The 26,256-nt window shown below is 42.8% G+C and overlaps 2 protein-coding genes across 9 annotated transcripts in view; one reads left to right on the top strand and one right to left on the bottom strand.

The window, feature by feature from the left end:
• Positions 1-658: 658 nt before the first annotated feature.
• Positions 659-16,979, bottom strand: SAXO2 (stabilizer of axonemal microtubules 2). 2 transcript variants are annotated; one of them, XM_084817247.1, is made up of 7 exons: positions 16,778-16,930; positions 15,846-16,130; positions 14,143-14,254; positions 9,861-10,095; positions 5,975-6,154; positions 4,801-5,003; positions 659-4,062 (listed from the first exon to the last, which is right to left on the bottom strand). In XM_084817247.1, the coding sequence occupies exons 5-7, from the start codon at positions 6,091-6,093 to the stop codon at positions 3,071-3,073; spliced, it is 1,314 nt and encodes a 437-aa protein (XP_084673373.1). In that variant the 5' UTR covers positions 6,094-6,154; positions 9,861-10,095; positions 14,143-14,254; positions 15,846-16,130; positions 16,778-16,930; the 3' UTR covers positions 659-3,070. The 2 variants fall into 2 exon arrangements, with proteins under 2 accessions (XP_084673373.1, XP_084673372.1); XM_084817246.1 differs by lacking the exons at positions 9,861-10,095; positions 14,143-14,254; positions 15,846-16,130 and having other exon boundaries at positions 16,778-16,979.
• Positions 16,980-17,054: 75 nt separating this feature from the next.
• The window catches only part of EFL1 (elongation factor like GTPase 1), a 116,606-nt gene continuing 107,404 nt past the window's right edge, over positions 17,055-26,256 (top strand). For 3 of the 7 annotated variants that reach the window (XM_084817243.1, XM_084817244.1, XM_084817245.1), the window contains exons 1-9: positions 17,055-17,341; positions 19,539-19,643; positions 19,986-20,053; positions 20,172-20,256; positions 21,413-21,546; positions 22,098-22,235; positions 23,313-23,527; positions 24,505-24,628; positions 26,053-26,129. In XM_084817243.1, coding sequence (XP_084673369.1) covers positions 19,553-19,643; positions 19,986-20,053; positions 20,172-20,256; positions 21,413-21,546; positions 22,098-22,235; positions 23,313-23,527; positions 24,505-24,628; positions 26,053-26,129 — 932 coding nt within the window. In that variant the 5' untranslated portion in view covers positions 17,055-17,341; positions 19,539-19,552. Of the gene's footprint in view, positions 17,342-18,057; positions 19,644-19,985; positions 20,054-20,171; positions 20,257-21,412; positions 21,547-22,097; positions 22,236-23,312; positions 23,528-24,504; positions 24,629-26,052; positions 26,130-26,256 lie in introns of all 7 variants that reach the window. The other 4 variants (XM_084817239.1, XM_084817240.1, XM_084817242.1 and 1 more) reach the window with 4 other exon arrangements.

Consider the following 26,256-nt stretch of genomic DNA (forward strand, 5'->3'; position numbering starts at 1 on the left):
CTTCAAGCAGTGATCAGTTCCACCAAAGGCCGTTGCTACTACAGGATCAGTCTCTTTGTAAAGAGTGTATACGGGGGACTAGAGAGGTTTGTTGTTAAACATTTCTTATAAATGAATATACAAGATGAGCATGGGGGAGCAGACAAGCACTCGGACACCTTCCCCCCGACCAACAGCAAACTCCTGGAGCCCACACAAGGCTCCATCTTGCCACCCAGCTGCAGAAACTCAGATTTATGGTCTCCTTCCTTGGCTGCATCCCAACTGGCAATCTGTTTCTCTCCAGCTCCCATTCAAGCAGGTATACACAATGATGGGCAGGTGAATGTGTGAACTAGCTCCACTGATGAGCACTGACTTTGGGGTGAGGCAAGGCAATATAGAAGGTCTGTCACTGGCTTTTGCATGTTTACATATGCATTCACTTGATGTAATTGAACAAGTATGTGTGAACAAGCCATACACATGAAGGAAAGGCTTTGAAAGAGCAAGACCCAAACAAAGCAATCCTCCCTCCCTCCCTCTCACACACACACACACACACACACTCACTCTCTCCCCGTCAGAACTGGGCTTCTGTAGATTGAAAAGCTCTACTCCTAGTCTAGCTACAGTCTTAAGCATACTTCCAGAAACAGAAAACATAAACAGTATGATGTAAATGTTTTTAATTTGATCCCGCCCCCCAGTGCTTCTAGAGCATTGAATTTACATAGGTCAAAGAAGAGGTCGGGCTCTTTTCAGTTACTCTGTGAGAATACCAAGAGCACCATGTGGGAGTGATATAAAACAAATATTCCCAGAAGTTCTTTCCTGTCCTTTTTGTTTGTTTGATGATGATTTATTGTGTTCTTTCGATACCATTCAGTTCTTGATCTCAGTCTTTGAATTGGTGATTTGGGGATACAGTACATGGGATCACATAACACTTCAGTTATAAAGTGGTTTTCCTAAGACAACAAGTACAAGGTAACACACACAATCAATGATACACTCAATCATCTGAAGGTGATGAGAAACGCACTGGAGCAATTGCTCAGTTTCACAGACTTTGCACTGACCAAATCTAAGACTTGATTAACAGTCAAATCAAAGCTGAAATCATACTCTGAAATTCAGATTTATCACTTAAACTATTTAATGCCTTCTAGTAGTTTCAAAGTGAAATTGATTCAAATAACCTGGAACAAACCAGCTAAAGTCAGTCATGATTAAACCCCGTTGGACACAGTGGGATTAACTTCTGAATAAACATACATGGAATTGTGTTGCACATCCCATTGAAACCAACAGACAAGTTAGCCCCAAGCAGTTGGTAGCTGCTGATACCATCGGCACAGAGCAGCAGTGGTGGCAGAAGGAATAGCTGGTGGACTGGGGAAATGATTTGGAAGCACATCTGTACCCTACCACCACCTTACAGGAGAGCAGGACGAGGAGCCACTACAATCAACAGCAAGTCGTATTCTGGATGTTACTGTGAGAGCAATACCATCAGCCTCTAAAACTGATTTTATTATTGTGTACCACTCTTAAGAACCATTATGGTTGAAAAGCAGTATACAGCTGTGGTAGTAGTGGTAGCAGTAATAATAATCTTAAGTTCCATGGCTTTCAGTGAGACATGAATCATGGCTAATTTGAGTTGGATGGGTCTTACACACTGGCTTACAATAGATGATCCTTTTCTGCCCTGAGCTGGGCCAACTTATGTGACATGTGAACAGACTTTTAAATGTATACGTTAATCTAGCGTAAATCCAAAGGGCCAGTACCTAATAATATGTATTGAGTGTCTTGAAAACCATCACCGGAAGATTGTCACAGCAAGCTTCCCAAAGTTGAAGAAAAACATGGAAGTGCCCTCAACAGGAAATTAAATACAGATGACAAGAGGTCAGTTCCTATCACTTCACTCTTCCCTGGGACATCAAATGAAAATAAAGGAACTGCTATATCGCTCTTTGGTAAGATTCTGAAGACTCTACAAGCCCATGAAAAAGAAGGGGGTACTCCTATCAGAATTGTTAAATGGACTTGCTGCCTGTGGAAAGAGGTACTCCGCCTCTGGACCCAATCAGAAGTTGGGTTGGGTGGGGGAGCTTGTAAGGTTTGCCCCACATTTGAACAGCCATGGAACAATAGCATTTTGTGCATAAACAGTTTCTGATACATGGCCAGTACATACAAGTGACACAGTCATTGGAATTTAGACTGTATATTGAGGTTGATAAAAAGAATCTGAAAGGCTGGTTATGAGCCCTCTCACAAACACTGGTTAAAAGAGCTGTTATGTTTTCTGAGATGTTATGGGCTACTTGAGAGTAGGGAAAACTAGTTAGCTCTAAAATCTACCTGGTTACATAAAATGAGAATATGTCTTTCCACATTGGTTAAAGGAGACATGTTACAGATGCATTTATTTTCAAATTAGAAAAGTTGGGTATTTCAATGTAGGTATTACATATTGGCTGTAAACATCTGAACTAGTTCAATGTCAGGTTTTGTGATGCTGTTCTGTGCAGCAATAGACACAGCAATCTTTAGCTTCCTTATACAGCCAAGTACTCTCTGTCTACCTGGTAGTGGTTCCCCAAGGCCTCAGGCAGAGCTCCATCTCAACCCTGCTACTGCGTTCAAGATACCAAGAATTAACCTGGGAGCTTTTATATGCAACACATCTTGGCTATGGCCCTTTTCTGCACATATTCTGATGAAGTGGGCTGGGCGAAATTTGTTTGCTGTATGTAAGAACAGTGCACAATGATATTGAAATAATACAATTCAGCAGTGCTTGTTATTAAAATAAATTGTCAAATTATTGCTGGAAAAGCACCATCTTCTTAAAATGAACAGGTGTCTTAAGATACAGTTGAAGAGATTTCACAGAAAATATTGACTTGTATTTTACTAATGGAAATTTTCATCACCAATCTTGTAAACATTTAGTACTCAGATTCCCAAAAATCTTATAAGTGTGCTTAATTAGAATGCTTAGAGCTATTGTAATAGTCTGCCCATTGCATGATAATTTTCAGCATGCTTATGAGCAAGCTACTAGAATTATGAGTTACGATATAACTGCTATTTCTTTTGGAACATGATTACCATTTGTATGGGCAATCTTATTGACATCTGGTGTAACCCTGCGGAAAAATTTGTGACCACAAGAATCCGTGCTGACAAAGACATATCCTGGAGGAGATGGATAGGTTGCTGGACAGATCTGTTGTTTCTTTAGAGTATATTCTGTACGGTACATGGTTCCATCTTCAAAAGGTGCTGAACTAGACAGAGCCATCTTTGAAGGTTTGCAGCTCTGAGTTGGGACAATATTGTGTGGTGTATAATGAGCTCTGAAGGTGGTCATATCATCAAATTTCCCAGTAGGCTTTGGAATTTCCTGGGACCTCTTGACAATTTCTGGCCGATAGGTATCCCAAGCTTGAAAGGCATCTCTCATGGTTGTGTTCCCTTGGAAGGGGGCATTATTTCTCTTGCTCCTTTCTAACGGTCTCATGAGGACAATTGGACTGATATCATGTTGAATATAATCAAGGTGGCTTGTGGAGTTTAATTCCATGCTACCTGTTGGTGGAACATATTCTTTTGCTTTGCGGACTTCAGGTAAGGAGATTGTCCATGGCTGAAAACGATCACGAAATTCTGTGATTCCATCAAAATGAGCCTTCAGGTCCACTTTAGAATGTTCGGGTTTGAAACTTTTTGGAGGTTCAGCAACAAGCCCTCTAAAATCACGCCGGTGGGTTGTGATGTCTTCTAATGGTTGGCTGTTTGGCTTGTATTCTTCTTTCATCATTTTTGCTTTTGGTTCTAGTTGGTGAGGAACATAATCAGTGCGATGACTCGTGACGCTGATGAAAGGCTGATCTGAGAGCTTGGTCATAGCAATGGGTTTAAAACTCTTCCGGAGGCTGAGCTCCCTAGGGAAAAAGGCATCTTGAAAGGTAGTGGTGTTTCCAAACTTTTCTGTGGGAGGATGGTAGGTGTTCTCCACTTTATTTGGCTCCCTTTTTTGAACTTCCCAGACCCTATAGTCAGCTTTAAGACAAAAACAATATTTACTAACAAATTCTGGCAGAGTTGCTAATTTCCTGTATCGCTGGCTGGAGGGTAGATCAATTGCAGTCTGCATGAACCGTGTGTCCAGCAGGCCACCAAAGCTGCTACTGGTGGCACCTGTAGGGTTATATTTGATTGCTTTCAACCACTGCGGGTCAGAAACAGCCAAGTATGGGAATATCCACACTAAATTTTATCAGTTTTATAGTATTTTATGGCTCCCCTCAATAAATCCCGAGAACTGTAGTTTGGTGCAGGTGCTCAGAATTCTTTGTTAAAGATCTCTAGCGTCTCTAAAATACACATATACACAAATGCAGTTCCCAGAGTTCACTGAGAAGAAGGACTGGATATTAAACCCGTTTACATTTGGAATCCTAAACACCTTTACCAGGGATAAAAACCGACTGAACTCATGGAATTTAATTCTGAATAAACATGCACAGGGTTGTCAGCAACGTAGATATGCATGAAGCCACAGCAGAGACTAGGGTTTTGCTTCAGAGCCCATCAGTGATGCTAACTGCCAGCGTGCACGTTATTAGAGAGGCCTGACTTAACAAAAGTCCACTGCCAACAGGCTCCTTCAGATTATAGGGAGACTGCCTGGACAGCACTGCACCAGCCAAGCCAACAATTACCTCTACAGCATGGCAACTTGTCTCATCACAATCCTGCCATCCTGCTTCTCTTTGTAGAAGTAGCATGTGCTTTTACCTTGGTAAGTGGGTATGGTATTCAGTTTGCCTCCTCTAAGATATTTCCTTTCTACAGGTCTTACTAATATCAGTGGTTCTATTTTGTGAGCATTATAATCTCTTCTGTAAGTCGTTGCCAGGTCAATATCTCCAGCTGTTGGTTTGTATTCCTCTTGCACCCGAACAGGTCGATTTGCCACATCGTATGGAAGGTAGTCAGACCTGGAGGGAGGAAAGCAAAAAGCACTGAAATTAAATAGCCAACAGCTGTGACAATAGTTGACAAAACTGAATTGAAAGCATTGAAGAACAAACTCTTTGAAAGCCATAATGGATTTGGTGCCAAATACTACATACTTAGAGATGTAATATTTAATCGATCTGTCGGGTTGATAAAAACTTTTGGATTTATGAAAATGGTGGCCCTGTTAATAGCGCAGGAGACTGAAAAATCCCTATTATGTTTCATTCAAGTACCTATGAAAACTGTGGATATCAGGTGCCAGCTTAGAAGAGGCAATTCCCCTTCTCTCACACACACAATACCATGTTTTTCCAAGATGGTGTCTCATAGAATCATAGTAGGGTTGGAAGGGGCCCACAAGACCATCGAGTCCAACCCCCTGCTCAATGCAGGAATCCAAGTCAAAGCATCCCTGACATGTGGCTATCCAGCTTCATCTTGAATGCCTCTAGTGTGGGAGAGCCCACTATCTCCCTAGGTAATTGGTTCCATTGTTGTATTGCTCTAACAGGAAGCTTTTCCTGAGGTTCAGCCAGAATCTGGCTTCCTGTAACTTGAGCCCATTATTCCATGTCCTGCAACCTGGGATGATCAAGAAGAGATCCTAGCCTTCCTCTCTGTGGCAACCTTTTCAAGTACTTGAAGGGCGTACTTGAGTTATGTTACATACATGCATTTTTAAAAACAAAGAATGCTTCTTTTCCTTCTGACTTATTGTTTTCTGCACTTTTCGGCAGATTTTCTCCATAAATAATACAATTGACTGACTATGATTTCTTTAATCACGCAACAAATAGGTGAAGTTATTTCACCGGCCATTTAATGTTTTTGATTAAAATCGGTCACATGCTTACCCAGAGCCAAATCTCGCTAATCCTCCATCCCATCCATCTCCTCACCATGATTTCTTGGGGGCCCCAACTTCTATCTATGACTGTGAAATATTTACTTGAAAGTTGTGATGCCTTCCATTTTCCCTCCATGGCTTTCATATTCTTGCTTGGGCTTGAGGCTCTGGGCAGGAGGAACATTGCCATACAGAGGATATTTGTCTACATATTCTGTCATGAGGCTCGACTCTCCTCCATGGTCATAAATCCTTGTGGGATTATGAGGGCAACGGTGGCGCCTGGGATTTAACAACAAAGACAACAAAAGACAAATGAAGAAAACATTAATCAAAGGTAGTACAAGCACCAATTAGGGCTGGAGGAGTGGAGTTGAGATTACATCCTGAAACTTTCAGGACTGAAAAGGCTTTTAATAAAAAGCTATGTATGTTATTGTTAGCACAAAATTCCATGCAAAAGGAACCTACGTTATGCAATCAGACCAAATTACATTTATATCCATGTGCTTGTTTTGCATACATTTTTCTAATTCCAAAATTCAGCTTTCCAATCCAGCTGTTTTTTGGCAAGAATTGTGGCAAGAGAAACATCTTGCTGTCCCGCAAACACAGTGCTGTCTTACCCTAGGTAAAAAATATGTAGTACAAGATTGGTCCCAGTGGTGGCTCCTTTTCCAGCACTGCTATACAAGATAATTCTTTAATTTAACAGAACCTACAATCTTCAATGTGCAAAGCATAGTTCTACAACTGAACAATGGCCCCACTAGAGTACAATGTTAGATCTAAGTGACTTTACTCTTCAGTCTGCTTTGAGACGATGCTCATTCTGCCACAACTCATCCTATCGTCACTCTTTCTCTCCTTATCCACTTTTTCTACCAGTATTGATGGCTTATCATGGATAATGCTTGCAGATCTCCTGGAAGTATATTAATGCATCTCACTAGATCTCTTTTAGCATTACATACTAAAATAAAGGAGTCTCTTTGATATTGATGCCAGAAAAGATTTAGGGCACAATCCTATGGAGGTACTCGGCAGCATCTGAAGTCAGAGGCTGCTGAGAATCCAATGCAGGGCAGCCAGCGCTCTGGCCACCTTGCATTTTGGGGCAAGTTTGCCCATCTAGCCATGGCACTTCTGAGCGAGAGGGAAGGAGGCTGGGGCATGCATAGAAAGCTGCATGACGCAGCTTCCCTGGCCTCCTCCCCTTCCTGCCCCTGGGATCACCCCTTTCCCCCATCTCCACGCTCTGTTTCTGAGCATGGAGATGTAGCCACAAATGTGTTGGCTCCAAGGGGGGAAGGGGGGGGCGCAGTTTCTGGGCTCCAAGGCCAGAGCCCTGTTTCCAACCTCGAATCCCAGAAACTGAACAATCTATGTCCCCGCAGACACTGTCTAGGGTGCATAGGATTGCTCTCTCTATGGACAAGAAAATGAAATGTTAACAAAAAGTAAATTGTGAATGACTTTGCTGAAGTTTGTAAAAAAAATTACAAGAACAAGACAACCAAAGGCCCAGAAGAGCAAAGTTATGTGTCAATTATTGGATAAAAATAGCTTCCAACCTCTCATTGGAACAAAACTGGTTCAATTGGCTGTGGACTTCACTGGGGAGGTTTATGCGAAATTCCTGTATTCCTCCAATAAGGTTCAATGATTTTAGTCAAAGCAGCTGCCAGTACTGGTAATGTCTGCTGTTGTGGTGACATCTCTTTCAAGCCGGGCAGCAATGTGCCACTCTGTACCAACATAATTCCACTGACAGGTTACAAATCATTAATATGCTATTCCCTACTTTAGAGTAAGTTCCTTGAATTGAAGGGTCCATCCACCTTCAATAACACTGCTCATTTCTGTTAGGTAAGTTTTGAACAAGACTGGTATCTCAAAAAGCTCATCTAAACATTACAGGATAGATCTTATCACTTCTCCTCCAGACATATACTGAATACATGAAGGGGAAGAAGGATAGCTCTCATTGGCCTGCTCCTGAATGCATTTTAGAGGAAGGTGAGAACAGGCTCTACACATGCACAACTGCCCATACCTAGGCTCTTCCACATGACTGAGAACCCTATGCAATCAGGGTTCCAGATAGTGTGCACAGAGCTGACACATATATAGTTGTACACAAGGAGCATCCCATTCTCACAGTCCTCTCAATTCACAGATGTTGCGGCGGGCAGGAAGAGCTTGCATGCTCAACCACCTATTCAATATATATGTGGTGGGAAGATGAGAAAAGGGCTAGTAGTATGTGGTGATAGAATTCTGAACTATAACTCCTCAGACTGCATGTAGGGTGTCATATTACTGAATGCTCCCCTACATTAATAGCTTCCTGCATGTAGTAAACTAGCACATGAGGGAGATGTCTACATTAACCTATACTACACTAACTTTTTTCTCTAGTTTGCTACATGCAAGTTTATATGGAGAGCATTTAAAATGCAGTCCTCCCACTTCACTCTGAAATGGTACAATCTAAAATTCTACCACCCTCATTGACTCTAAGACTGAGGTAGGCAACCTGGTGTCCTCCAGATATTTTGGGCTGTAACTCACATAATTCTTGACCATTGGCCATATTGGCTGGAGTTGATGGGAGTTGTAATCCAAAACATTTGGAGTGCACCAGGTTTCCTGTCCCTTTTCTAAGCCACAAGTCTCAGATGAACTATCTTAGGCTGGTACAATTTCATGTAGTGTAAGGAAGCTATACCAAGATACAACAAACAAGCAAACGTTTTAGGCCTCACTGATTCCGCCAAAACATTTCCCATCAGACAATAAATCTTATAAAGATATATTATAAAGAGACCCCAATGCCCGCCAGGGATTATAGATCCCTGACAGCTTATAAACAAAATTAATTCCTCAATAAAGCTTTTAATTACAACTGTAAATGCTTCTGTGTTTATGAAAAGAATGCATACATTTGGACATAGTATTTTGGAAGGGTTTGTACTTCTCCAGTGGACCTCAGTTCCCTAACGCTGACAAGCAGAACAACCCCTAGGAGGATTCAGTAGAATTTATGGTTACTGAAACCCCTCTCATGGAAGTTCAGTAAAGCTTCTAAAAAGAGAAATGACATAAGTAAGATTAACCTGTCAGCAGGTATTTACTTTTCTATGTGAAGGAACAAAAATGACTCATCAGAGAAGGTTGTATCCTTTCTATCCCTTTTGTTGAAAATTCCTGGACAGATTACAAATTGTATTTCTCTCCCAAAGAAACCCTTGAAATATTAATGTTATTATCAGGAGTGTTGTAGATTTTGTCCACAAAAGCTTGACATTAAAGATCCCCTTCAAGAAGTTCATTGGCTAGGAGGACCAACGTAACTGGAGCTAGGAGAAGAGAAAAGGGAGGCCCGAGCCATCTCCTGCCCTCTTGGTGGAAAGATGGGGCTATTTTATTTATTATATTTTTATCCCATCCATCCTGCAATGAACTCAGGACAAGCTACATGGTCCCCCCAACCCCAATCTTTTATCTGCAGAGCAGTACTGTGTGAGGGAGGTCAGGCTGACAGAGAATGAACAGGGACTTGAACCAGGGTCTCCCCAGTCTAGGTCCAACACTCTACCCAATTGAATTAACTAAACAGGCTCTGACCTTTATGCATAAGGCTCTCTGAAGAACTGGCCAGGGAGAAGAGAGGGGTTCAGCAGACTGTGGATATCAACTTTGAAGGGCTGGGGCAAGGCAACCTCGGTTCCTCTCTCACTTAAGCCATTTCTCTTAACCTTCATAGGGTGGGAGCTCAATAATCCTGACTTCATCATCTGATGAAGCAGGTCACTGCTGAAGGCTCATGGCACAACAGGCCAGCTAGTCTTTCAAGATCTTGTGGTCTTATGATCTTGACAACTAATCTACCACTATGTTTATCTACAGCTACACTCAAGGAAGCATCTTAAAAATTTGCCATATACCTAAAAATTGAAATATCCTGAAATCAAAGTGGTCTCACCTTCTTTTCTGGTTGCTTGTCCCTCTGCAGTTGTCAAGGGATGATATATTGTTTGAGATGTGATGAATTGTGACATCAGAAGAAAGTCAACCAGTCACCATTCTCCCTGCTTCTTTCTTTCTTTCTTTCTTTCTTTCTTTCTTTCTTTCTTTCTTTCTTTCTTTCTCTTTCTTTCTTTCCTCTCTCTCTCCTCTTTCTTTCTCTTTTACTTTTATACATTCTGTCAAACATTTCTCTGAAAATAGTTTTTAGTAGTCTAAATCTCATATTTAGCTTGAATTTCTAAGATCTAATTTTTTCAACACTCTAAAGTTTTGGAGTCATTTGAAAGTGCTAATTTAACTCATCATGTTTGTCTTTTTCTGTAATGTATGACATCAGGATAAACAACAGAGGATTTTCCAGAAAAACACATCTTACTTCGATGTGTGAATATTTCAGCTTCTAAAAATTAATCACTATATTTAGCTTTAATGCAAGCTTGAAATCACTCATTGTGGTGAGACTCCCCTCCAGATGATAAAGTAAGGAGCATTTGCAAAATGGAAAAGAGATGACATTTTCTTTTCAAACTGTTGTTGGGCTACAACTGAGCCCAACAAGTTCCGCCCCTGCCTTTTCTCTCTTTGCTCTGCGCCTGCGCCTGGCATCTATTAGGTCAATCTCCTGTTCGCTGCCTCTCACGGGGGTGTGGGGTGGGGTGAGCAGGGACCCTCAAGCTCAGCCATCTGTATGTTTGTAACCTGAAAAGCCAGCCTACTCATATCTGGACTAGCCTGGGAAAACAACTCCCCCATGTCTGATGGTTCTCCTTCAGAATCTGAACTGCTATCCTACTCCCTGCACTCAGAGATACCCCTGACATAGACTTTTGTCACTGTGTTTGGTTTTCCCTGCAACACTTATTTATTTACAGCATTTTTACCCTGCTCTTAAGCCAGAAAAGGCTCCCACGGCAGCTTACAAAGATGAATAAGTAGATATTATTGTAAGACATGAGATTTGGCTAGTTTGCTTGAACTTTCGTCTCTGCTGGCACCATCCTGCCCATGTTTCCTAACTCAGGTATGCTTGGGTTGCACAGAAATATTAGTGAGGGATGCTGGATAGTGGTTCCTAAGAGGAAAGGCCTTAGATTAGCTGGCCCTTTGGTCTCTTCCAGCTCTGTGATTATTTATGCTGAATTTTATTATCTTTTTTTTTAACCATATGTGCATCATTATGGCTTTTCTGCCATAACCTCATTAGCTGCTGCTGCTACTAGTTCTTACATATTTAATTTTACTTGAGCCTCCAGATGCAAAGGCAGTCTTCAAACATTTGCATAATATTCCATGTCTACACACCAGCATGTCCCATTGTGAAAGGATCAAACCATTCCCAAAAGTTTTGACCAGTTGATAACAAACATCAGGTTTCCTCTAAAAGTCTTTTCCAAGTCTGGCTGCAAATGCATACATGGAGGGGGGAAATTCATGTTTGAGTGATCTCTCTGCAAATAAAAGTCTCCCTGCAAATAAAAATGAGCATATGTACTTGACATGTTAATTCTCCATGCACAAGGAGACAGGTTTTGTTGTTTTCGCATGGGGTTACATTCACATATAAAACCTACATCTTATATAAAGTGGTCTTAAGCACCCTTGTAAATAAGCCCACAAATGTTACTATAGTCAGCTATTTGTTTATTTTTACTAGCTTAATGAAGGCTGGCAGAGGAGGGACAGAGAGCTGCATTTCTATGATGGGCGTGGAGGAAGGAGCTTCCTTCCTGTAGCAGTCCATTTTGATTCTATACTGGGCTCAGAGAAGGGTCAGAGTGCTCCAGCCCACCTCCATAAGCCTTCTCACTTGCCTGCATGCAATTCCTGGTTACCTATAGCAACCAGACCAGTGCCTAAAATACAAGGTCTTAAGAGTGAGCAGACTAGGGAGAGTTGAGGTACTGTGTCCAGGGCTAACAGATTGCACATGATCAGTTCTTGAATGCAGGGGAATCACTTGGCTTGGCAAGCATACCAATTTCCCCTCGCCTACGTCCCTTACGCATCCCAAATCAAATCCTTCTGCTGTAGTCACTGTTCCAAATTCATAGAGGATAGGTCTAGCAGTGGCTATTAGCCATGACAGTTAATTACATTTCCAATTAGAGAAACATACAGTAAATGCTGGGGCTGACACTTGGGCCAGTGTTAGCAACCCTTGGCCTCTGTTGGGAACTGGATGGACCTTTATTTGATCCAGCAAGACAGTTCTTGTATACCTGGGGACATCCTGCTAAAAACATCGATCTCCAAAGGGCATTATCCTCTCCCGGCACCTTGTAGGAGAATTCCAAAATGCAGGGCAGTGTAAATGTAATAGGGGCATGACTGAAAGAAGGTAATGATTACTAAAAGGGGGTTAAATAAAGGAAACCAGCTCTCATATATATTCCGTGTTTCCATTTATCAACAAACATGGCTCGGGTATTGGCTGGGAGTAAGTCTGGCTATTGCTTGGATTGTTCAGTGTTTCTTCCGAAGGTCAAAAATTTATGTCTAGTTGACATTTGTATCAGGAAGGCAATCTAGTTCCAGGCTGTGCAGGCAAGCAAGTCATTCTCTTAAGAACTAGTTCTGCAATTCATACAGGATTTTTTAAAAAAAATAAATTAAATTAAATGTTTATATCTCATTATGGAAACATCCCATGCTGAGCAGTAATTAACACCTGGTTCAGGTTCAAAATATATAATTTCAAAACAAGGGAGCAGAACTTTATATTCCTAAGAGAGCTGTAAGGGACCCAACACTTACATTGCACAAATGCAGTTACAGGAACATTTTTGTGGTTTATGAAAACAACCTTCTTCTGAAATTTCCTTTTGTAAACTTTGGCCAGGACTTGTACCATGCAAACAAACTATATCCCTTTCTGCTCACAAAATACTTTAAAACATTTACCTCTAGATTACAGTTTATTGTCTGGGTCCTGTCTGTGTGCTAAAATAACAGATTGCAATTCATGAACACAATAGTGAGCTCCTTAATTTGTGAACACTGTTAGGCATATCTACATGACAAAATCATATCGGTTTTATATCAAGTTTAGTCCCCATAAAGAATCCTGAGAACTGAAGTTTGGAAAGAGTACTGAACTTCTGTTACAGATGCGTAGCCCCAAAACAGAACTATAATTCGAAGTGTTCTTGGGGAAGAAGGGCTGACTGTTAAACTAGTTTAATAGTGCAATCCTACACGTTTAATCAGAAGTCCCATGGAGTTCAATGGGGCTTACTCCCAGGTACGTGTACATATGACCGTAGCCTAAATCTATAGTGTGGATATGCTTGGGCATCATTGAAAAAGATGGGAGCAGAAGCATTATTCAGCATACTATATATACCATACACAGGCATGCTTTTAGGTCACAGTGAACTGTTGAACTCAGAAAATCACAGCTGTCTCAATAGACTGTGAAGAAGGAATTTGCTAAGGAGAAAAAAAAACCCTATGTGCCTTACACCCACATTGGTTTCCAAGTAAATGCTAATGTTTATCAGATGAAAGAATACAGTCCTCTTAGCCCTTACAAAAATTGCCCCATAGATACCAATGAGACTAACAATGTTAAATAATTATAATGTTTAGGGATCAGAATAGAAGTAAAATCACTACTATTTAAAAGAATAAGAAAAAAGTCTACTACGTATTTTTCCTATTGTTTCCTTTCCGCTTAGTAACCCTAATGTGTGTGTGGTTCTACTCCCCTGGTAACGTCCCAAACGACAAGTCTTCCCATTGAAACATGTAGTGCTGTTGCCAAAGCAGAGCAAATTCAATTCACTGCCTAAATCAATATCTACTTGAGATTTTATTAACCACAAAATAGTTGGCAATGTTTACTTTGCAAACCATTTGTTTGCAGACATGTTTCACAGGACTTTTATTCTGTAGTGTTTCATCACAGAACTTGGAAACGTATTGTTTGGCTTGAAGCTCCTTTGCCTCTTCCAGTGTCATGTCATCCAATGTTTATATTGGCCAGGATCCAAAGGGCTGCTTAGGCTCACACTGAAATGTTTTACCTTTCCCCCCCTTTTAACAGCTGACTTCCATCCCATATCCCAAACTGCTTTTGAAATTCCTTCTTGGTTTCAAAAGCAGCTAGCTATGTGGCATGGAAGGCTCGTGCTAGAGAAAAACAAGTCTAAAGCCCCTTTGGGCACATGGAACTAGTTTTTTTTTTGGGGGGGGTGTTCCTGGCCACTAGTTCCTATCCACTGGAGGGATCAACTTACCTCAAAATGGAAAAAGAAGAATCATTAAGAAAAATGTGTCAATTGAGGCTAAGGTGGATCAAGAGATAGCTTCAAAAATTGTTTTCTTGAGCCAGCGGTGGAAGTAAGGATGCTGCAACAGAGGAGAAGTTTGCAACCCATTTTGTGAGTGTAAAATTCAAGGTATACTTTACTCATACAGCCAAAAATATTTACTCTGAGAACATGTAAGAGTAAGATTTAATCGCTTTCAGGGCCAAGAGTAAAATTTTATGGTTCTTAGGATCAAACTATTTATGAATGTCTTTGCATCCAATGTTCACTTAAAATAGCAATTGTTGCAGGGAGAGTGATAATTGTTGGGATTGCAACAGGTAAAGAGGGGAGTTTAACCCCTCCCTTTCTTGCTACAGTTTGAACCAATGGTGGATTTCTTTCCAATGGAAATAGCAGCTTGAATGAAGGGATTTCATTAGGACTCCAGCACAGGCAGAAAGGGTTAAAATCACCCTTCCTACATGCTGTGATCTCAGTAATTACCAGCCAGACAATAGCTGATATTGACATTGTTTAAAATGTGCTTGTTGAATGCAGAAACACATTTAACATCACATCTAGGTTGGTAGTCAGAGGAATTAACTGTTTTTATTTTGGGGAATGCTGCCTGAGCAGAAGGAAGCAAGCCTAGAGTGGTGAGGCAGACCGAGATGCAACAAGCAGCTCTCCTCTAAGAGTGAGTAATTCTACTGCATCTGCATCAGTGGTGACTGAGTGAACTAGTTACACTGGATGCAGAAGAACTACCAACCCAGTGGGTGCTGATTGAAAGGAGGCATGGCTAGAACAGTGAATCACACAAAAATGCAGTGGGCAGCCTCCTCTGCAGGTTACTCACAGAAGCCTTGAGTTTGCTTAAAATAACTCAAATGGCACACAAACAGTTTTCTCATACCATCCCAGCCTGCTTTGGCACACCATTTGGGAATTACTGAATGATATGGAACAGGTGCCACCAGATCCCTGAGAGAGACAGTGAAGCTCATGCTGTGCTGTCATTTTCCATTGCCAGTTACAACCTGATTGGGGCATGTCTCCCCGATGTATAAACACAGGGATTTAAGGCCTCTGATCTGTTGGGGGCAACACCCATGTTCCTGCAGGGAAATCTATTGCCTCTAAAGTGGGGCAACTCCATACATTATGAGTGCGGATTTCCTCAGATACAGGCATGTGAGCACTGGTGTTTTAAGATGCATGTGTGGATGGCATCCATGAAGTAACTCATGTGGAGAAAATTCAAACAGTTTCCTGCACCTATTGTAATGCATGAAACTACCCTGAGAAATCCCTCCTGATGTTGTTGTTTCTTCCCCCTGCACCAATGCATTTGTTTCAGGGTTAGCCCCTACCATTAGGCAGAGTGAGGCTGCTGCCTCAAGTAGCAGATGCTGGATGGTGTGGAGGGGGCAACAGTGGCAGCCCCTTGCCCATCCCCCCACCCCCTGTTGAAGGACAGAGAGCTGTGTGTTCCAGGCAACCAGCCCTGTAGCCCTTAAACTAGCTTGCTGTCCTCAGGTGAGGTGGAGGACACTGTCCCATCACCACTAATGAAGTAAGATTCAACTACTACTCTGGCTGGCTTCTGTAGGTGGAAGGAGGGGGGACATCTTGTCCTTTGCATCAGGCAGCAAAATGTCTTGGGCCAGCCCTAATTTGTTTATTACATTTCTAGCTTGTCCTTCCTAAGGAGCTCAGAACAGCATATATGGTCAGTCCCCACACTCTTTTCTCTTCACAAGAAGCCTGAGAGGGAGACAAGCCACAGATGAGCTTCATGGCTGAACAGGGATTTGAATGCAGGTCTCTCTTGCACACTACATCTGAGAGCTCAGGTGCAGTAGCGGTTCAAACACAGGACGATTGATTCCCGAGGCTCAGCCACTGAAGCTCAGTGGGTGACTTCGGGCCAGTTGCTCTCCCTGAGCCTCAACCTTCCTCACAGGATTGTCCTGAAGATAAAAAAAAAATATTTATTTCATTTCTATACTGCCCATCAGTTGAAGTTCTCTGGGGAGTTGAACACCCCCCACCCCCGCCTGAGCCACACTGAAGCAGGGCAAGATATATAAATACGAGAAATCCGATTTATTTATTCTATTTTCATTCTCCGCCCACCTTCCTCCAAAGAAGTCAAGGCAACATACAAGTTTCTCTCTCCCCTCTTCCCACCTACTGTATCCTCACGGCGGCCCTGTGAGGTAGGCTGGGCTGAGAGGGCTATGACCAGCCCAAGGTCCCCCAAGTGAGCCTCATGACCGAGAGCGGGCGAAAGGAGGAAGGTGGGGAGCTAGGCTTCGCCCCCGTCCTAGCCCGGACATGCTGGGCACAGTTAAAGAAAGGAGCGCGTGGCGCTGGTACACCCGTGTACACCCGTGTGGGGAGCGCGTCACGTGTGAAGGGCCCTTTGATGCTCGCCGCGGAGTACCCGAGCCACAGGCTCTGGCGGCCTTTAGGGGCTGCGCCTGAGGAAAAGACACCTGGGGTGAGTATGACGTCGGGCGGACGGGCCAGAGGAGGGCCCTCAGCGTGCCCCCCGCCCGCTGCAAAGAGGCCCCCTCGCCTCGCCTCGCCTCGCCTCGCCTCGCCCCTTTCTTACCCGCAGGTGCAAATCTGGCACAGGCACTGAGGCGGCTTCATCCTCCCGTCCTCGGCGGCTCTCTCGCTCGTCTCCCTCCTCCTCGCTCGCTGGGTAACCAAGGAAGCGCCTCGTCGCTTAGCAACCCGCTCGGCGTCCTCGCGCACGCCGCCAGCCGCCGCCGCCGCCGCCGCCTCCCCCTCCCGGCTTCCGTATCCCCGCGGCCCACAGAGGCGGGGTAGGACCGCCTCGCTTCCTCCTGCCCGTCACCCTCTTCGTCCCGCCCCTTAAGCCTCGCGGAGCGGAGCAGGCGGACTTCCGGCGGTAACAGCCTCGCGCGCTTGCTGGCTCCGGAGGGCGGCCGGAGGGGTCCTGTCAGGGGCGGCGGCGGCGGCGGGCAGCGGCCGCGTGAGGCCAGGCCAGGCCAGGCCAGGCCGCGCCGCCCGTTCCCAAGGAGGGGAGGGCCGTTTCCGAAAACAACGGCAGCGTGAGGTGCCCGCCCGGCTCTCGGATCTCCCCTGAGGCGTGAAGCTCGCCGGGCGACCCGTCTCTCCGCCTGCCCTCCCTTGCAGGGTTGTTGTGAGGGTAAAATGGGGGGGGGAGGAATGAACCCACCTTGAGCTCCTTGGAGGAAAGGCGGGGTATTAACGTGCTGTTGACGTTGTGAACCGCCCTGAGCGCTTCGGCTGTTGGGCGGTTTAGAAATGTAATAAAGCAGATGAATAAACGCTGTAAATAAAATAAGTGGAGGAGGGCCGTGTGAGCCGCCTTGGGTTCCTTGCAAGAGGAAAAATGGCGGCACAGAAATGTAGCAGCAGTAGTAGTAATAATAGGTTTCAGTTATTGGTGTACATGTTTACTCAGAACTAACGCCACCCGTCCCGAATTAAATGGGGCTTGTAACACAATCGTGTACATGTTTACTCAGAAGTAAGACCCGTTGTGTTCAGTGGGGCTGACTCCCACGTAAATGCCTCTAGGGTTGTATCCTTAGAGAACCGGGCATGGGCTGAAGGTAAACAGGCTTGGATCTGGTCAGGGCCTGGATGGGAGATGGCCTTGGAACTACATATATACTGCCTAGGGGAAAGGCGGTGTATAAATGCAGTGATCTACTCCCAGGCAAATGTGCACAGGGAATTTTGCAGCCTTAAAGGACAAATCCTGGGCATGCTTGCTTAGAAGTAAATATCGCTGTGTTCAGATATGTGTGTGCGGGATTTTGCAGCCATAGGTCCTTGGTATATTATGTGTCTTAATTATACCTACAGCAACAATAGAATAATACCTTTATTTATTAGGACCAGCTGAAAACACTCAAAGTAGTGAGCAAGTGTTTGGAATCCTTGGGAATCTTCTTCAGGTTGAATGTTGAGCAAAAAACAAAGGGAAGATTATGTTGTTGCAGGGTATGATTGGAAAAAACAGTCTACAATTTGTAACAGCTTTATAATGAAATCAAGGAGTTAGGCTGTATGCCTGGTTCAAAAAGGCTTAACATCTCCTCTGAAGAAGAGTGCTGATAAACTTGAAGCTTGTTCATTACGTTGTGACTTTTTAGTTGCTGCTATGCCACTGACACTCTCTGGGGGTTTCTAATGGACCAGCATAGGTGCCTGCCTTTTGGGGGGGGGGTCTGTAAAAGAGCAGTGTGTCTCCTGAGGGACTTGGAAACCACTTGTTCCATCCTTGCCACACTGAGGTAGCTGAAGTTGCAGCTGGTGGGATGTAGGCTCCATATGATAGGGGTAGGCAGAAGGTAGTTCATCAGATGTTTTGGATTTCAGCTCCCAGAAGCCCCTGCCAGTGGTTGGGAATTCTGAGAGTTGAAGTCCAAAATATCTACAGATCTACTTTCTGTCCACCCCTGCCATAAGAGACAGAAGCTCTGCTCCTTCTTCTTTTGACCCTTTGGGTATCTTAGGGTAAAGTCAGTTTTTAATATGAACTGAAATATCAGGGAATTCTCTCCCAGCCCATTGGGTGAATCACCAGTTTTGAAGCTGTCTACAAAGCATCCCTGTTGTGAATTAGACTAGTAATTGTAGTCTTGGTCTGAAAATTAGATACTTTTCTCTTATACTTTATGCATGTGTTATGCTCTTCATGGTTTATCTGGAGTTCTGTGGAGGGGCTTGGCCTACCTCACTGAAGACAAATTCACTGCTGAGTTAAGATACACCACTGGGGTGAGGTTCTAGCAACAGCCCTTGAGTGTAGCCAAACCTTTACCAGTAGGGTTCATAATTATGTTAACTACATTGTAATAAAAATTAGCAGTTTGTGCTGATTGTTGCTTGATGGGGACAGCTAGTAGTGGTCACACAAAGCAATGGCTATACATTGGTCATAGGAACTATTAAAGGGTATAGCTTGGTGAGCTGACATCCCTTTGATTTCCCCAGGGCATTGGATGTGGCAAAAATAAATGTATTTGGCTTATTCTGTACCTACTTGCAGGGCCGGGTGTATGTATTTGCCTTATTAAGAAATCCTTATCTTAGATTTCCTGTAAGGATTAACTCAGGGTGCTGTCAGCATGGCTGGAAACATTTATGTTGGTGTGTAACCAGCACCATTCCCTGGGGGCATGGGTCCTCTTTAGGTAACTGTGGTTTAGAGGGTGAGAGGACTAAAGAGCCAAACATCATATCCGGCACTAGCCTTTTTGTTTATACTGCCCTGGCCAGATGAATTTAGTCTGTTAATGTTTCCATGCAACCTTACAGCTTTTTGAAGTTTGCACCTTGATCTTTTCAGTATGAAATATTTTTCCTTACAGCAAAGCATCTAGCCATGGTTCTCGCTAGTTCAAATAAGACCATTGGACTTCAGAAAAATACTGCCTACATCAGGAATATTTGTATACTAGCTCATGTGGACCATGGTAAGAGAGGCACCTATACTATGGACAGCAACTGTTTCGTAATAATGGCAGATTCACTTGATTTGTTGTTGGTGATGAATATCAGTGGTCTTAAAGGGACTTTGTGCTATGGAGTAACATCTTGCTATTCTGTAGTGCTGTTGTGTGTTAAATACATTGTCTCTTGCAGTTTGCTACGTAGGTACATAAGAAGAGCCCTATGTATTTTATAGAGATAAAGGGAAGAGGCCGGTGGTCATGGAAAGCAGAAATTAATGTTGGGAATAATCCTAATTATATTGGGTTGTTTTTATCCTAATCCCTGGTTCTGTCTGTACTGTTTTGTGTTTCCTTTTTCCCTAGGCAAGACAACTATAGCTGACTGTCTTATTTCTAGCAATGGAATAATTTCTAGCAGACTAGCAGGAAAGGTACAATTTAAACATCCAGTATTTTATCCAAAATACTCTATCCGGGTTTACATGTACTTAAAAGCCTCTGAAAATGTGGATACAGCTCACTCTTTTTCTGTTCTTTCTCTTCATACAGCTGAGGTATTTGGATAGCCGAGACGATGAACAAATTAGAGGAATTACAATGAAATCAAGTGCAATTTCATTGCTGTTTGGAAAAGGTAATGTAGTTATCACATTCTGTGCATGCACTTGGACTGTTAAATATTGGGTTGTCATGAAATATGGTATTTGCGTAAGGTCTAAAGACTTTGACTGATAGAACGTAAAATACTAATTATTTTTCTATTAAGGCACCTGTTGTAAAGATCAGTTCAGATATAATAAACCATGGCTTAGTGCAGGGCTGGGCAACATGTGGCCACCCAAGGCTTTACTGTGGCCTGCCATGAGTTGCCCTGTGTTGCTGAGGAGCATCCAACCAGTGCAGCCTTTGCTGCACTGTGTCAGGTCCTACCGCTGGTACAACCAGACTCTGTTGGGAAATATGGGCGTGGGGTTGAATCTCCTCGTGTGCCCTGTTTCCCAGCAGAATCTGGGCCCCACCAAACAACTATTTAGTGGGCTGGTGGGAAGAGAATTTGCTGGGAAATTGGTGTGTGAGAAGAGTCATCCGTGCATGCCATGTTCTCCAGCAGAATCAGCTGATTCTGCTCAGAAATGGCACATGGGATGCATCTTCTTGCATGCCCATTTTCCAACAAAACAGAGTGCTAGGAAAGAGTGCCAAGGAGAGTCATCCCTGTCATTATTCTTACCCAGCACAATTGCTAGGAAGAGAGCAATGGTAAAGCCTCCCCACCCCCCAATTTGAGGGAGTGTGTGTGTGTGTCTACGTGTGTGCACCCACTGGATTGTATGGTGTGTGCAGCTCCCAACCCAATGCTACATGCAGCCCTTGACCCCAAGGAAGCTGCCAACCCCAGTTTAGTATTACGAGGCTAAGCAGGCATGAGTCTCGGGCTTGCTTGTTTCTCCCCTCATGTGTAAAGGAGGGAGCTGTCAGTTTCAGTTTTTATGGTTTGGAACAATTTGTTACCTCTGACTACAGGGAACTGAGCTTTGTTCAAACAAGGATCAAACTGTGGTTTAAGGTGCTGGTTAGTGAACTAACTGTGGCTTGAACAAAGCAGTTTCCTATCTTCAGATGAATCTGCAAACGGAAACCGTAAACTTCCTCCCCTAGATGGATGAGAGGGGAAGTGGGAGTGCATGAGCCCAAAGCTCGCCCACTTAATGCTAGACCATGGTTTCACACAAATATGCAACGATACTTCTAAAATGCTTGCTTTTTAATGATGCTTTCTTTGATTCTAGATGATCAGGAGTATCTCATCAACCTAATAGACTCCCCTGGTCATGTGGACTTCTCTTCAGAAGTATCTACAGCTGTCAGACTCTGTGATGGCTGCATCATTGTGGTAGATGCTGTGGAAGGTGTCTGCCCACAGGTGATGGGAAAAACTTATTTTGGACAGAGAAGGGAAAAATAAACTAAAATGTTCCTACTTGATGACACCACCTTCAACCAGTACATGGAAGGAGATGCTTATACTCAGACTATTGTTTAAAATACAGTGAATGTGATGTGTCAGATCTTAGGGAATGTAGTTATTGGTATGGGATCTAAAATATGTGGTAAGGCAGGTTACAGATCCAAATATATCTTATTGATAATGGAATATTGGTTTACTGACAGAAATAGACACTCGGATGTTTTTATCAATAGGAAAATTCTTAGATTTAATCAGGATTTGCAGAGTGTTTTTAGGATTTGCAAACCTGAGTTAATTTTAATCCCAGTTGATAACCATTGTGCGTAATACTGAAACTGCATGTATCTATGGTCAGGAACTTACAGGCAAGAATGGAGGGGTGAAGGAAAAGTTCATAAAACTCTGCTTTAATTATATGTTTAGAGTAGGCCAAAGTTATTCAATAAGCCATGTTTTGCTTAAGTGTTTCACAACATTGTCAGTGTATATGTTCCGCTTTGTACTAGACTCATGCAGTTCTGCGACAAGCTTGGCTAGAAAACATTCGTCCAGTCCTGGTAATTAATAAAATAGATCGTCTCATACTGGAACTCAAGTTTACTCCTCAGGAAGCATACTCTCACCTTAAGAATATCTTGGAACAGGTATGAAAGATTTCTAACTGGCTGGCTATTTGTAATCAGCAGGGAGAATAAATGTTGATATTTGTAGTGTGGAGAAGGCAGCAAGTTCAACGTAGGTTTCATGTGGTCACATTTGGACCACTGTAATATGCATGGAGCGCTGTAATATGTTCTGTGTGGAGGTTCCTTTGAAAAGTATTCAAAAATGTAAGCTGGTCAAGAATGTAGCTATTGGTTGTTTAGTAGTGCCTGTTGGAGAGAGCATATTCCATCAATTCTAACACTGGCTTCTTGTTCGTTTCCAGGTCAAATTCAAAGTGCTGGTTTTAATTTTAGTCATTCTAAATAGTCTGGATCAAGGATACCTTAAGGCTAAGCTCCATGTTATGTTAAAGTGTGCTTAGAGCTGGCCACGTCTTTCCTTTGAAAAAGTAGTTTTAGGTGTGCCATTTTCCCACCGAAAATTGCTATTTTTCTAAAGAAAGAGTCTTGGCCAGTCCTAAGTGCCCTGGCTAAAAACACCTTCAAAAATATTTTTATTGGTTTTCTTTATATCAACACAAATCACAGCCATAACGACAAAAAGGCAAGCTAAAGTAGAACAAAAAGGCTAGCAGAGGGAGGTGGAGAGAGGAAGGGGTCTGAGTCAGCGGGTTAAAAACCTATAACATCACATGTAGTTTGATCCTTGGGGGTCTTCCCATCTTGTTCCTTCCCATATGCTCTGAATCATGAGATGGGGCTCTCTTGTGAGCACCCTGGCTTCTGGAGCTAAAACTGCAAATAGGAGTAGGACCTTTCCAGTGGTGGCACCGACCACTGAATTTATAACCTAGATCAACTTATCAGGCCTTCTGACTCATGGTTCTAAGAAAGCCAGGAGGCTTTTGGGATGATTGCCTGACTGGCTTGGGTTTTATTTGTTTTAATTTTGATAGTATAGCTGCAGTTTGAGAGTGGCTTTGATGGTTATACTTCTGATATTTTAATGTGTCAACATGGTTTTAAGAACTTTAATTCAAGCTGCCTTTAAATCCTGCTTAGGGCCAGAAAGATGAGATATAATAATGAAAATAAATCTAATGAATGTGTCTTTAGGTGAATGCAATCACTGCGACTCTCTTCACTTCTAAAGTCCTTGAGGAAAGAGCTGAGAAAGAAATAGAAACTCAGTTGACTTCTGATTCTGCTAATGGAGACCAAGTATATGACTGGAGTGCGGGCTTGGAATTCATGGATGATTCCCATCTTTATTTTTCACCTGATCAGGGGAATGTGGTATTTGCCAGTGCAATTGATGGCTGGGGCTTTCGGTGAGTTTATAGATACTTATTAATAGTTTGATCAGATATTTTCATTAAGGCAGCTGAACTTTACAGTTACCCAATTTCTTCACCATGTGAGGGCTGACACACTCCACATTGTAGTTGATTTGTTGATGTGGATATCCTCAAGCTGATTATTATCCTATTTGCTGGGCCTACCCTAAAAGTCTGTGTGCTTTTTGGAAAAGTATAATTGTGATAATAAGAGGTAAAAAGAAAAGAGCTCCTGCTAAAAAGTTATAGTAAAAATGTTATAAAACATGAATTTGTTTTTTTTTAAAAAAAACCTTAGTGATTAACTTATTGCCAACAGCCAGAATAGAAATAGTATATAAATAAAAAATTGATGTTTTATTCAGCCAGGATTTGGTTAAGAGGAGACTGGAATACATTGCTGATGGTAAAAAATATATATTATTTTTTTATTTGATTTAGAGGAAGAATGAAAATTAGAAACTCATTTACAGATAATTGGAATTTATTCATAGTCTTCTAGAATAAGAGAGTTGGACAAAATGAAACTAGTGAGACACTGTTGTCCTGGCTTTTGTTAGGCTTCTGCTATATAAGCAGCTCGATTCTATACAAGTCACTAAGAAGTAAATCCCATGGAGTTCGGTGGGTAAAAGTTTGGAGCCTAAGACCGTGTTGCTTATTTTCATCTTATTTTTATGTGTGTGGAAAATGGCATCCAGTGACCTGAAAGTCCTGTGTCTGTGGTGTTACATTTGTGCTGGCTTATTCACATATGCAAGCTAACAGGGTCGGCACTAGGTTTGAGGAAGCCCTGGGCAAGATGTCTTCTGGGGCTCTTGTACCAACCAAACTTGTTACTTGTCAAATGTGTCTTGTACTTGTCAAATGTGTAGTATGATTGCTATGTAGGTTGACACAGGTGCCTTATTGTGAAAAGTTTTGTTTTATTTAGACATCATTGCGTCAACTTATTTGTCTTGGTTTCCCAGCATTGAACATTTTGCTAAGCTATATAGCCAGAAACTTGGAATCAAGCCTTCAGTACTGTTGAAGACCCTGTGGGGAGATTATTACCTCAATACAAAAGCCAAGAAGATCATGAAAGCTGACCAGGTATTATTGCTGGGTGCACTGGTGTATAACCCTGCATTTGCTACCTTCTTTTTTTCCTACCAGGAAAAAAAAACCCTCAGTCAATTGTGTATGCAGTATTACCACTTTCTGGGATATGAACAATTTTGTTGTTCAAAAGTATGTTTAAAATTTGTCACCCAGATTTAGCAAATGTGCAAATTGATTATGATGTTGATGTACAGCGTCAGTGCGCATGGCAATTTACAGATTAAGGAAGAAGATAGGTCCTTGCCCCTAGGAACTTACAGTTTAAAATTAGACTTAGAAGAAGTAGCAGACGGATTTCTTTGCTGGGGCTGTACATGTGCATCCAGATCCTGGACTGGCAATGCTGATTACATGGCTTGCTCATTTCAGCTTTGATAGAGCTAGTTGCCCATTTTGGAGTGCCGTTGGTGAATACATCTTTTCCCATCCCTCTGCACAACAGATATTTGGTGCTATCAAAATTGACTGCACTAACCATCTGATTGCTGGGTGTGGGTAGATGCACACTCACTACTATGTAGGCACACTGCTGATACGTGTGTGGATTGAGACTGTTGGCTTCTACATGTTAGTCAAGCTGAAGCTGTTGACAGTCAAACCTGAATCTAGACCTAGAGGATGTGTTCTCCAGCTCTAGGTCCCCAAGGAAGCTACCTCCTGGAGCATGTAGCACAGTGGGCAGCAGGTACTGTTCTTCTGACCAGATAAGGGCAAAAGCCAGGTTCCTAGTATATATACATACCCTGGTCAATGCAGAGGCTGCACACTGCCTTCCAATCACAGGGATTGGTGGTGCTCACCATTTTTCTCTTCTGTATGCAAGGAGGTCTGAGACCTGAGCACACATACTCATGGTGGCTGGGCCTGGCTAGGTCCCTGTTGTGGTGATTTCTTACTTGCAGGTTGCTTTTCACATGGAGGACTATTCAAAGTGTGATACTCCTACAGCAGCCTCCCCCGACCTGGTGCCTTCCACACATTTTGGACTTAAACTCCCATCAGCTTAAACTCCCATCAACATGGCTACTGGTTAGGAACTCTGGGAGTTGTAGTCCAAAACATCTGGGGGGCACCAGGTTGATGTCCTATAGTCTGAAGTGGGGCAATCCATTCTCTGATCTTATTCTGCTGCATGTGTAGACTAGGCCTTAGTTTCAACTGCTGGTGTTTATGCAAAACTAGAGTCCAGTCCAGTCCATTGCAAGAATGGCATTTGTAGGTGCAACATGAAGATTGTGTTCCTTGGATGTGGGGTAGCGGGAGGCATGTGAAAGTCTCCCATTCCCCATTGTGGCTTGGTACAGTGCCTCACGAGCAGAGGGGGAAGTAGGATGCTGTGAGGGCCCTCTAGTGAATCCTCCGTATGTGGGTGCTAAAGGATATCCTGTGTGTGTATAACCAGTGCTTTCTTCCAGTTGAAAGGAAAGAAGCCTTTGTTTGTGCAACTGGTGCTGGAAAACCTATGGAGCCTCTATGAAGCTATTACGAAAAGGTAAAAGAAAAAGTATCTGACTGTTTCTCTTACTTGATGACAACAATTTGGGAATCCTTTTTCTATTACCCAAGCAGATCTGCACTTGTTTTGGAGAGGCTGCGATTCTTTATTTTTTTAACACTCA

This window comes from Heloderma suspectum, chromosome 11 (genome assembly GCF_057233095.1).
Source record: "Heloderma suspectum isolate Gila_16-S chromosome 11, 16-S_ref, whole genome shotgun sequence".
NCBI classification, from domain to species: Eukaryota; Metazoa; Chordata; class Lepidosauria; order Squamata; family Helodermatidae; genus Heloderma; species Heloderma suspectum.